This window comes from Phoca vitulina, unplaced genomic scaffold, assembly GCF_004348235.1.
Source record: "Phoca vitulina isolate PV1807 unplaced genomic scaffold, GSC_HSeal_1.0 scaffold33, whole genome shotgun sequence".
In the NCBI taxonomy this organism is placed as follows: domain Eukaryota; kingdom Metazoa; phylum Chordata; class Mammalia; order Carnivora; family Phocidae; genus Phoca; species Phoca vitulina.
In genome coordinates, this window is record NW_022589736.1 from 13,816,413 (window position 1) to 13,829,786 (window position 13,374).

General features: G+C 40.3%; 1 protein-coding gene and 1 non-coding gene across 2 annotated transcripts in view; one reads left to right on the top strand and one right to left on the bottom strand.

Annotated features, from left to right (window-relative positions):
* Window positions 1–13,374, top strand: part of CDC123 (cell division cycle 123) — a 57,714-nt gene that overhangs the window by 636 nt on the left and 43,704 nt on the right. The window contains exon 2 of the mRNA XM_032426058.1: window positions 4,149–4,220. Coding sequence (XP_032281949.1) covers window positions 4,149–4,220 — 72 coding nt within the window. The remainder of the gene's footprint in view (window positions 1–4,148; window positions 4,221–13,374) is intronic.
* Window positions 8,657–8,782, bottom strand: LOC116645711. The gene has a single exon (XR_004302011.1). It is a non-coding gene; the product is annotated as a U6atac minor spliceosomal RNA (small nuclear RNA).

A 13,374-nucleotide genomic window follows, 5' to 3' on the forward strand; every position in this document is an offset into this window, starting at 1 on the left:
CTGGGGGATTAAGCTAGTTCAAGGCTTGGGGGTTCACCATCACTGCTTTTAGAATTGCCAGAGAGGGGACGTGATCAGGAGAACTGGGTAGTCTGGACTTTGCCACTGACCCCGGTGGACTTAATTGCTTTCAGTCGCTGTGAAATGAGAACAGTGATACAGACCCTACCTGAAATCCTATTGTGAAGCTCCCATATGATAGTGTGCATGGAAAGCGTTAGTGTAGTTATATATTGTTAGGGTTGGTAACGTACTGTGAGAGGAAGCCATTCCTGGAAAAGGAATAGAACAGTATTTGTTTTCTGTTTCTCTGGCCTACAACAGGGAATCCGTCCCTGGTTTGCAGGTCAAACAGAGGAGTAACTGTTTCATCCTTCACGGGGTCATTCAAGGTAATAGAGGCAAGGCAGCTAGGAGAATACCCCCAAATGTTCAACAGCAATTATGACATCTGGAGAATGATGAAGGAGTAGGCTTTCACTCACTAAGAGGGATAAATCAAAGAACTGCATATTCATGAACAGGATTTTCTGTATTTTGTCCGGTCACCCTTTAGGCCTAGATTATCACGTATTTAGGTATCAACTGTCCTTTTCTCATTTTGTCCTCTGGGTGCAGGGTGTGAATACAGAGAGGGAAATGGTTTTGAAATCCTGAGGGATTGAAAGAGCATAAGGAGATTTATTCAGAGGGCAGTTCTTTTCCATCCTGTTAATTCATACATAGAATCTGCTTTTAGTTGGAGGTTAGAGCAGCTCAAAGGAAGATAGATCATCCTTGCATTTGAAGGTGGTTGAAGTCACACCAAAATAAAAGGAAGAGCTTCAACAGCAGCAGTGGACAGTACATCCTAACATAGAAGTTATCTTCCCTTAGGATATTCCAGTCTTTGTTACCTTGTGTAATTGAGATAGGCTTTGGGTCTGAGATGATGCTAGAGTTATTTGTGTTGGTGTAAGAGAAGGTATATTGTGAACCTGCCAGACATTTCACGCTGTTCACTTGAACTGCAATCTGTGCAGGTGCCTTTTGCAACCTCTGGCATAGTTTTCCTTTGCCTTCAGCAGTAGAGCACAATGGTTAAGAATTAGATTCTGGAATCAGGGCCATCTGCCTGGCTTTGAATTTTGGTTCCACCAGCATCTTGAGCAAATTGCTTAATCTCTCTAAGCCCCATCTGGAAATTTGAGAAAATAATAGGATTGTCATGGGAATTAAATGAGATAAAACATTTAAAATGCTTGTCACAGTTTCTGGCATGTAGTAGACATACAGAAATGCTGCTTGTTGTTACATTTTGGATTTAATCAAAGCTTCTTTGAAGCACAATAATTTTAGAATGTGTACCATTCATTGGAAGCTGAGAATGAAAAATAAACCAGGAGGTGGGATTTTCTGAACAGTCTACAACTAAACTGTGTGGCCTGAAACTGTTCTTTACTCTGTCTTTAAACTCTCTTCAGTCTGTTCAGTTCTGTGGTGATATCACTGGAACCTCACATATGACAGGATATCCCTCCGTCATCTGGGCCAATCTGGTGGGGTTGTATTAGCTTTGTCAGTGTCATTGTCAGCTTTAATGCTGAGATCATATTCTTGTTATTGACTCAGCATTATTTTTCAGTGTTTATTAATCATGGGTCAGAGATGATTAGGTGGGGAAGAATACAAGTTTACTTTTTGACAAGTTCTAGAACTTTGACTCAGGCTTAAGAATCATGAGCTAGATGACTTTGGGCCCCTTTACTTTTCTAAATCTGTTACTTTCCTCAAACATAAAGGCTATATTAAGTAATCTTTTAAAGCCTGTTTTTACCTTTAAAATTGTGTTAGAATAACTTGTCTCTATGTGCATAATTATATTCACTTGAATAGGATATGGAATAGGATGTTGAATATATAAGATATCGAATAGGATATAGAATGGGATAGGTACTTTGTCATTTAATTCTTTTACATCCGTCAGTCAGGCCTCATTGGATTCTTACCTGCACTTGGATTTCAGCGACCGATTTATGCTCTTCTCTGAGGGCCTCGTTAGCTTTGTGTAAAGCTTGCCTGGCGATGACTTGTTTATGGCCTCAGTCTTTCAGGCACAGTTCCTCCTTCTGAATTTTGGTAGCACTTGGTACATCCTCACCTGGGACAGCATTTAACATGTTGTACTGTGATTTTTTCTTGTGTATTTTTTCCCCCATCATAGGCTTTGAGTTCGTAATGGAATCACTTTGGTATCCTCCTTGACTTACATAACGTAATGCACGATATCCTCATTAGGATGACTTCATAACTGGGACTGTAGAACTCAGTGACCCATGAGAAGTAAGCAGAATCTAACTTGACGTCAGCTAATATCTCTTAAGAGTTGAAGACCCTCCAGTAGGAAGAATATGCAAAGAATTCAGAATAGAATCCAACAGTAAACAGATGTTTTGAATCCAGTCAAGGGGTGATGCAACCTGGAGGGAAAGTACAGATTCAGAATCAGACTTGAGAATTAGTGTAACTCAAAAACAAGGGACGTGGACTCTGAAATCATTGATTTGGGGCTTAGAGACATGACTAAGGAAAGAGGGCTCCGTGTGTTCTCATCGTGGTCAGGAAAACCACCCTGGATGTCTGGGAACTGGCATCCCTGCCAGCATTTTCAGGCTCAGGCCCCTGAGAAGATAAACTTCAAAAATTCTCTTGGAGAATGAATAAGAAATTTTTTCAAGGTTTTAGGTAGTATTGGAATGTGTGCAAAAAACTTTAGATTGACTGCACTTATGGTTTAGTTTGCTGGCTTCATTACGAGGTAAATATTTGGGAAGTCTTGTTTGTGATTAGACAATTGACATATTTAAAAATAAAATTGAATAGATTCTTTTGATAAAAGAGTTAAAAATTTTAGAGCAACTTTTAAGTTTCAAAGGCTCACTTGAAATTGGTTAAAATTTAGCAGATTTACAAATAGAGTAGTAAGATCTGGTGGTTGACCTTAAAAGCCTGAAGGACTAGGCTTTTGAATGTAAAATTGTAAATTTGATAGATCAGCTATTAGTCTTTAAAACTGAAATAGCCCGTGAATAATGTTTTCTGTGCACAAAAACCATTTTTAATATGCCAGAAAATAAGTAGATGATGCATAAGTCGATGACATTCTCTTGACTCTGTGAAAGCAGGCCATCATTTCTTTTCACTTTTTAAAGAATATATGCCTCAAAATAATAGCATTGCTTTTACGTACCTGTGGCAGAATTGCTTGATGATTTCTTATTACAGAGTAAAAAAACAAATGATCCCATGAGATTTTGAAGTGACTTTCAGTTATGGCTTTGCCATCCCTTAATTATCTGAAACAAAATAAACTAAAGCAGCTTTATAGCTCTAGCAGTTAGTTGAACGGAAGGCCACCAAAACACACCCCAGAGACATCATGAATTCTTAGCCTTTTGTGCTCATTGGCAAACAAAGATTGGTTTCCAGATCTTAAGTCTGCCTCTGCCCTCTATCTTAGAAGATGGTCAGATGCTGTTTCTGCTTTGTTTGCTACATTTCCTGTGTTGCTGCAAATATCTGCTGGTGTCTCATTTCTTAAAGACACAGGTACTCACTCAAAATTCTCTTGCGCTAATGCCTTTCATGCTCTAATTTCAGTATGGTCCTCTGTAGTTGGCTTGTTTTGTGTCTTTACCATGACTGTGGTAATACATGAGCCAAAGTTAGTTTACCACAGGATTTACTCATATTAATCCTAATTTTTATTATTATTTTTTTTATTTTTTATTTTTTTTAAAGATTTTATTTATTTATTGGGACAGAGAGAATGAGAGAGAGAGAGAGCACATGAGAGGGGGGAGGGTCAGAGGGAGAAGCAGGCTCCCTGCCTAGCAGGGAGCCCGATGCGGGACTTGGTCCAGGGACTCCAGGATCATGACCTGAGCCGAAGGCAGTCGCTTAACCAACTGAGCCACCCAGGCGCCCTAATCCTAACTTTTAATGTGCTGCTACCAAATGTACATCATTAACATTTCCCATTTTATATTAAAAATAAAGGGAACAAGTATTTAAAAAATTAATTGAGTTTGGATTTTTTTCTCTCTGCTTATGGTTGGTCTTTTAAAATGATGCCTTTTTGGTAAATGCCTTTTTTTTTTTTTTTTAAGCGTCATTCTTCCACTTCCTCAGAATGTGAAGGATTATTTACTCGACGATGGAACTCTGGTGGTTTCAGGAAGGTAAAGTATACCAGAAAAAATTCTTAAAACTTTATCATGAAGAAATGTTGTGGTGATTGAATCTCAGTGATTACCATGTAAAATAAATACATTAGCTTTGGAACCATTCTCTCCTGTTTTTTTTTTTAAATACTTTATTTATTTGACAGAGAGACACAGTGAGAGAGGGAACACAAGCAGGGGGAGTGGGAGAGGGAGAAGTAGGCTTCCCACTGAGCAGGGAGCCCGATGCAGAGCTCGATCCCAGGACCCCAGGATCATGACCTGAGCAGAAGGCAGACACTTAACGACTGAGCCACCCAGGCGCCCCCCATTTTCTCCCGTTTTTTTTCCTAGCTAAAATTATGTCCTGATCTTTGTCCTGTATTTCTTGTCAATGCTGAATTTATAAGATTCAGAATTGGGTACTTCCTCCTCTCGTAGTCACTGGTTATGAAATTGGGCAGTTCCTGTCATCTTTTCCTTGAGAAAATAGGTATGATAATAACTCTACTGTCTGGAGGTAGGGAGAGGGTGGCAGGGGGAGGAGGGCATGGTATGATCCTTTGAGATCCTTCACCTTTTTTTAAAGTTTATTTAAGTAATCTCTGTACCCAGTGTGGGGCTCAAATTCATGACCCTGAGATCAAAAGTTGCATGGTCTTCTGACCGAGCCAGCCAGGTGCCCCAAAATACTTCAGCTTTTAAGATAAAAATTAACTGTCCGTTACAAACAGACAGCTTCACTAGGTGTATCATGTAATTCCTTAACTTTTTCTTCCCCGTGGTTAACCCCACCTCTACCTTCTCTGTTCATGTAGTTCCTCTGTTCATAAAGGGAAAACATTGCTATGCTTCAGTCTTTTTAGTGCAAACTTGAAGAAGTTTAAGAATCATAGAATTTAATGAAGTTCCTATTTTTTCATTCAGGTTTCTGCTCAGAGTTCATGTCACCTAAGTGCTCATCCCTCACGTGCCTTTCTGAAATAGCCTAACAGGAACCCTTGCTGTACTGTACTCCATTTTTGTAGGATTCTAGGTTGGAAATCATTTTCCCTTGGAATTATTACAAAAATTTTTTATTATGGTAAAATACACATAGTGCAAGATTTACTATCTTAATTATCTTTTAAGTGTACAGCTCAGTGGTACTAAGTACATTTATAATGTTGTGCAACCATCACCACCGTCTACCTCCAGAACTCTGTTCATCTTGTAAAGCTGAAACTCGGTCCCCGTGGAAACACTGGCTCCCCATTCCTCCTCCCCCTAGCCCCTGGCCACCACCGTTCTACTTTCTGTGCCTGTGATTTTGAGTACTCTCAGTACCTCATATGAGTGGAAGTGTGCAGTATTTGTCCTTTTATGACCAGCTTTATTTACCAGCATGATATCATTGGGGTTTGTCCATGTTGTGGCGTGTGTCAGTTTCCTTCCTTTTAGCTGAATACTGCTCCATGGTATGAGTGGGCACATTTTGGTGCCATACTCTTCACCCCCTTGCGTCACTTCATTTTTCTGCATAATACTTCTTTCCATTCTGACATAATTCCCATAACTGTCCAGGTATTAGAATGCCGGCTTCATGAAACTGGGACTTAAGACAGTTTTGTTCCTAGCTCTTGGAGCCGTGCCTGACACATAAGATGTGCCTGATAGACATTTGTTGGATGAAGGAACTTAGAAATGTAATTAGAATTGTATGTGTTTTCAATAACACTAATTTTTTTAAAGATGTATTTTTATTTTAGAGAGAGAGTGCGTGAGTGGGGGGGCAGAGGGAGAGGGGGAGAGAGTCTTAAACAGACTTCACGTTGAGCAGAGAGCCTGGTGTGGGCCTTGATCTCACAACCCTGAAATCATGACCTGAGCTGAAATCAAGAGTCAGACGCTTAACCAACTGAGCCACCCAGGTGCCCCACAGTAACACTAATTTTAAAACCCTCCCCCCTTTTCTTGTCATGCATTTTCTGTGTAGCTTTCTGGATTATATTTCTGTTTTTGGTATTCTCAGCCTCATAATAACTTGAAAATTATTAATGGAGAGCCTCATTAACTTGGAATAATTGCAGGATATTGAATAGTCAGCCAAGACTCAACTTTGGGATACTTAAAGACATAATTTTATTCTCAAATATAGAACAATAATGAGGTCATATAAATGGGTCTATAAAGAAAATAATTTCTAACATTAGAAAGTACTGTAAGCATACTGAAGAGCCCCTGTGGTGGTTTTCATTGGCCAGATGTTTGTGGGAGCTTGTGGCCGGTCCTGTTAAATACTGTTGAACAGCTCTGTGGGGCGCTCTGCTTCACAGGGATGCACCAATCAGAGAGGGACCCAGCCCTTTTGGAGTTGATGGTTCAGCTTCCTATTTTGTGGGAGTTGATATAGCATAGTGCTGGTCCTCCAGTCCCACTGCCTACTGTCAGATCATATCTTTGTAATTTCTTGCGTTCTGTGCCTCATTTTCTCTGTCTGTCTGTAAATGGGGTGACTGATGTCCTAGAACTTACCTTAGGTTGTTACACAGATGAGAAGAGATCATGTGTAAAATGTCTCACCCAGTACTGTTATTGTATGCAATTAGGAAACATTAACGGCACTCACCATCATCATGGATCTCAGTCTGAATATTAAACAAGCACACCAGTAAAGGTGTAAGTGAAAATTGTGATGAGACATTAAATCACTGGGGGTGGGCTGGCTAAGGATTGCAGGGAATACCCGGAAGAAGTAACTTAAAAGCGTCTCTGAGACAGGAAGTTTGGGTGGAAGGTAGTCAGGTGATGGGTGTAGGGAGGAATCTTCAGGCTGAGGGAACAGCATTAAGGAGGGCTCTGAGGCATGGAAGGTCTTGACTGCAGGACACTACAAGGGGGTCATGTGGCTGGAGTGTGGAGGGCTGAATGGTGAAGAGTTGGTTGCTGCCATGGGGGAGGTGGTAAGAGGGTGTGTGGGAGTTCTGTTAAAGATCCTAGAATTTATTCTGAGGTCAGTGGGAATGCATTGAAGAGCTCTGAGCAAGAGAGTGACTTGAGCAGATTTCAGGTTTTGAACTAGGACTGGTTGCCATGTAGATATTGAAGACCAGTTAGGGGGATACTGCATTGGATCCAATGTGAACTGACAGTGGCTTGACCTATGGTGGTGACCCTGGAGGGGGAGAAGTGAATGGATTTGAGATGTCTTGGAGCTGCACCTTCAGAACTTGGTGACAGAGAAGGAGGTGGGTGGTAAGAATCACCCTCTCATTTCCGGCTGAACAGCTAGATGAATGAAGATGTCATTTGCTCAGGCTGAGAAAAGCCTTTGATTTGAAAAGGGTAGTAATTTTTTAAAATTAATTAATTAATTTAAGATTTTATTAATAAGAGAGCACGAATGAGAGCAAGCATAAGCAGGGGGAGTGGCAGGCAGAGGGAGAAACAGGCTCCCCACTGAGCAAGGAGCCCGATGTGGGACTCGATCCCAGGACCCCGGGATCATGACCTGAGCCAAAGGCAGACGCTTAACCGACTGAGCCACCCAGGCATCCCTGAAAAGGGTAGTAGTTTTAGATTGGATTCCTTTTTTAGGTAAAAACTTGAAAATTATAGGTGTAATTTAAATGAGGGACATTTACAAAATGCACAGATCCTGAGTGTAACGTTTGGTGAGTTTTGATAAATACATACACCTGTTTCATCACCTCTTCCATGAAAAATACCAAACATTTCCATTCCCCAGGAAAATCCCTGCTGCACCTTTTTGGCCGATCCTGCCTACCTCCCCCCGCCCCACCCCAGACAAACACTGATCTGATTTATATCTCCATACCTTAGTTCTGCCAGTTCTAGGACTTCATGTTAAGTGAAATTGTATAGTATGTGTTCTTTTGTGTCTGGCTGCTTTAACTCCACATAATGCTTTTGGGATTCATCTGTGTTGCTGTGTTTCATTGCTAAGTAGCTTTCTTCAAATGCGTCTTCTTTTTTTCTTTTAAAGATTTTATTTTTAAGTAATCTCTACTTACTCGAACTTAAAACCCTGAGATCAAGAGTCCTATGCTCCACTGACTGAGCCAGCCAGGTGCCCCTAAATGTGTGTTTTTAAAGCTCAGTGTTTGTGTTTTGTGTGTGGGCTTGGTTGTGTATCCCTCTTAGTATATTCCTTGCTATCCTAATCTTTTTTTTTCTTAGAGTCAATGGTATTTTATTTTATATTGTTTTATTACTTTATTTTTTTTATTTATGAATATTTATTTTTTTAAAAGTTTTTATTCGAATTCCAGTTAACATACAGTGTAATATTAGTTTTAGGTGTATAGTATAGCGATTCAACACTTCCATACATCACCCGGTGCCCATCATGACAAGTGCACTCCTTAATCCCCATCACCTAGTTCACCCATCCCTCACCCACCTCCCCTCTGGTAACCATCAGTTTGTTCTCTATTGTTAAGAGTCGGTTTCTTGAAAAAAGATGGTTAGATGCCTCAAAGTAGGTGGCAGTGCCTTAAGCATATGTGTGTCGTTAGGCCTGAGAGTCTCTTCCGTCCTTGTAAAGGGGAGTGCTAACCTTCTCTCAGTTCATACAACACTTGCTATCTTAATCTGTTTGACCTTCCAGTGAAGAGTGGGCAAATAAAAAAATAAGATGAGAAGACCTTATGGAGCTTTAATTTACCCAAAAATAATGTCATTTAACCTAATCTAAGCAGATATTGGTTAACAATTTTGGTTGGTGTGACTTTAGAGAACAAAACAACCTCCGAGTGATTAAAATCTAGACTCACTAGTCACAGTATCAGTCATCACTTATTGATCAACAGAGCAGGTTACCCTACAGATAACAGCACAATCCTATTCTAGATTTCATATCAGCAATAGGACTCACGGCCTTGGATCAGGACATCCTAATGGTTTTCATTTGTTCAGCAATTAAAGTCCTACATGATCTGAGTTCAGGCCAGAGTAATCCAGGTTGGTTTCTATCAGTAATTTCTCCCTGAGTTCAAATAGTAACAGGTGAATGAGTGTGTATTTAAAATATTATTTATAGAGTACCATAACTGCATCTATTAGTATGTGAACATTTAGCTCCGTATGGAATATTTCCCTGCACCAAAGAATACAGTATTACAGTTACAGATAAATAGAGTGGAGTTAATGAATTAGAGTTACTGAATATTCTTTTTATTGTGAGTGGACCAGTAGTGAACTACTACTCGTTATTTGTAGATACTGAGATAGATCGATTAAGCATCTTTCCTTAGCGTAGATTCTGGGAATATGTATGACTTGGTTTTGTTTGGTAAGATAAATTCTGGAATGGTAGGGAGTGGGAGCAATATGAATGCTTAGAAATTCCATCATGTGTAAAATAGCCCCCACCTCATTTTTAATTATCAAAGTAATACTTCCTCATTATGGTAAACTTGAAAACCACAGAAAATATAAAGAAGCTGAAAAAAATCACTTATAGTTCCACCACCTTAAAAGCAAATGCTGTTCAAATATTGGCACATCTTCTCTAGTCTTTTTAAATATGTTTTTAGTCTAAGTTAAGAGCATATTACATGTATGATTTTTTATTCTTTTATCATTGAAACCATAGCATAATTTTTCCATGTTTTTAAAATGGAAAATTTTTAAAATTATTTTTAATAACTGCTTAATTTTCGTGTTTATGTACTTGTTACTACTGATCTAATTTCATAGTTTTTGGACATTTAGGTCATTTACAGCTTTACTGAAAAGTAACTTTTCAGTGAACATATTTTTGCATGGAACACTGAGATTATTTCTATGCAATAAGAATCCCAGGCCCTAGTCACGGGGCAAAGGTTATAAAAATTTTTAAGACTCTTGACCAGGGGATGCCTGGGTGGCTGTCAGTTAAGCATGTGCCTTCAGTTTAGGTCATGATCCCGGGGTCCTGGAATCCAGCCCTGCATCAGGCTCCCTGCTCAGCAGGGGTCTGCTTCTGCCTCTCCCTCTGCCCTTTCCCCTGCTCGTGTCCCCTCTCTCTCTCTCAAATAAATAAATAAAATCTTAAAAAAAAAAAAAAAAAGATATTTGACCAGCATTGCCAAATAGCTTTCACTAACCATTGTACCAGTTTATGCTCTCAACACTAATGTATTAGGGTCCGTATCTCAGAAAGTGAAATTCTTAATTAAATGCTTTCCTCTAGGTTTCCAAGTTAGTTGTTACAACAAAGAAATTAAAAGGCAGACCAAGGGGGCACCTGGGTGGCTCAGTCGTTAAGCGTCTGCCTTCGGCTCAGGTCATGATCCAAGGGTCCTGGGATCAAGCCCCGCATCAGGCTCCCTGCTCTGTGGGAAGCCTGCTTCTCCCCCTCCCACTCCCCCTGCTTGTGTTCTCTCTCTCGCTGTGTCTCTCTCTGTCAAATAAATAAATAAAATCTTAAAAAAAAAAAAAAAAAGGCAGACCAAGCCTCTGAATATAATTTCTTCAGTTTCCTCTCCCCTGAAGTGAATGTGGCCTTTTATCTCCTTAACCTGCCATCCAGCACTCCCTGTGTTTGCTCCCTGGGTCAATTGGGGTGATTTTGGTCTCAAGTAATAGAATATCAGCTATGCTCCAAGTGTTTGTGTGGCCCCCAAATTCATATGTTGAAATCCTAACCCCCAAAGATACTGGGTATTAGAAGGCGGGATCTTTGGGAGGTGATAAGGTCATGAGGGCAGAGGCTTCATTGAATGGTCTTTATGCCCTATAAAAGGTGCCCCAGAGAACTCCCTTGCCCCTTCTGCCATGTAAGGACACAGCAAGAAGGTGGCCAGACCCCGGAAGAGGGCTGTCACCAGCACCTACCCTGCTGGCACCCTGATCTTGGACTTCTAGGCTCCAGAACTGTGAGACACAAATTCCTGTTTATACCTGGTGTATGTTATTTTGTTAGAGTAGCCCAGACAAAGACAATATCCGGTTTTAAATATGGCTTAAATAAGGAGGCAAATAACTTATTTCATAAGGAGCCCTAAGGCCTGACAGTTATGGGAAAGTATAGTAGTTCAGGGATGCTAGGACTCAAAATCAGCTTCTCTGTGAATTTCCTGGTTTTCCTCTCCAGTGTCCAGGTTCTCCCTAGTCGGTTCAAAATCATGTCCTCACACTATCATATCCAGAGATCCTGTTTCATGTCCCTCTTTAAGAGCAGGACAAACTTTCTCAGGAGCTCTCTCGCCCTTGTTGGTCAGGGGCGGGTCCCTCACGGGCAAGGGGGATGGAATAGCCATGAGTGGTAGATTAGTCTGTATGTACTGTCGTGGCTGGGGGAGAAGTCCATAAGGCACAGGGCACTTAGTTTCTGAACACATTGGAGGTTTTATTAACAGAGAAATGGGGAAGTGGCTGTTGGGGTCTGCCATAGCTCTCGATTCTTCATGCCTAATCTCCCATTACCTCCACATAGAGGACATTTTTTTCACTCCAGACTTTCAGTTCTATAAGGTGTCTTGTTTACACTTATAACTTAAAACAGAGTCTGGGCTCAATAAGTATTTGTTGAATGAGTGAATGAATGAACATGATTACTTCACTCTTTTCCATGGCGGCCTAAATGGAGTCAGATGAATAGTACAGACCAAGGATGATAACTGGATTTATCTTGTTTGCCAGCTCGGATCTACTGGTAATGGTTTTTTGGAGTGGTGTGTTGAGAAGGGTTCTGAGGCTGTATCCAGGGCTCAATGAGAAAGAATGCTTGATTCGATTATTATTGCCTACAGTGGGTATGGGAAAAGAGGTTGGTAGCGTGCATTTCTGGTATAGACGGTGATTCATTTTATTGCACATTATTGGGTGTGTCCCACCCTCATGAGATGGGTGCTGAGTGTGCTACAGAAATAACAAGATGGGTGGGATATCCTACCCGGGGAGTCCCTGTTTGTAGCCAAGTCAAAGATGTAAATAAATAGAAGCTGTTTTTTTTGGAATAAAAGCATCTGTTATTCTGATAATGTTTTTGAAGTTTAAATAATCAGTGGGGTGATGAGGAAGTTTTTATGGTAGAGGTGATACTGGAACTGGGCTCACAGGTTGGATCTGACTCAGGTGGTCTCACTCACTGCTTCCAGGAACTAATCTTTACTTGTCCCTTTCTGATCCCGAGTCTGTTCTTTCCTGACCTGTCTCCCTTAAGGCAGAATAATAATAGACGCCAGCTATAAAACCCATGTTAGGTATGTTCATGATTTGAATCTTCATGACTGTAGAACTGCTGCCACTATCCTGGTTTTATAGATGGGATAATGGGGCACAGCTCTTGACCGATAGTGCTGGAATGGACACACTCAAGCTCTGTCTGCCTCCAAAGCCAGTGCTCTTAAGGTTTCCCATCGCTCTTAATGTTCCAGCTCTGTGCGAATGTGGTACAGGAAATGTAGAATATTTTAAATATTAGCATCATACTTTGGCCAATTCAGTCCTCAGTTTTCAGAGATATACCTTAGAAAGCCAGTCTAGTAAACTTGCAAATTTATACTCTCCGCATCACTTATGGTGACCAGGTTTTGGGACATACCTTGCAGTAGGCACTGCAATAAATTCTTCTGAAGAACTGTATGGATACACTGGCTATAAATATGATTTTAAAAATGTATTTCATTATACTAACAAAGTGATACATTTTCAAGTTCATTGAGTACCTTTTGTATTGTAAGGTTAAATAAGCCATATTAAAGATAACCATGTTGTATTTAAAAATATGTGGTATTGGGGTGGGAGGGATGGGGTGGCTGGGTGATAGACATTGAGGAGGGTATGTGCTATGGTGAGCACTGTGAATTGTGTAAGACTGTTGAATCACAGACCTGCACCTCTGAAATAAATAATAAATTATATGTTAAAAAAAAAAGATAGCAGGAAGGGAAAAATGAAGGGGGGAGTTGTAGGGGGAGACAAACCATGAGAGACTATGGACTCTGAGAAACAAACTGAGGGTTCTAGAGGGGAGGGGGATGGGGGGATGGGTTAGCCTGGTGATGGGTATTAAGGAGGGCACGTACTGCATGGAGCACTGGGTGTTGTACACAAACAGTGAATCATGGATCACTACATCAAAAACTAATGATGTAATATATGGTGATTAATATAACATAGTAAAAAAATAAATTAAAAAATAAAAATAAAAATATGTGGTATTTAAAGAGAGATGCAAGAGAAA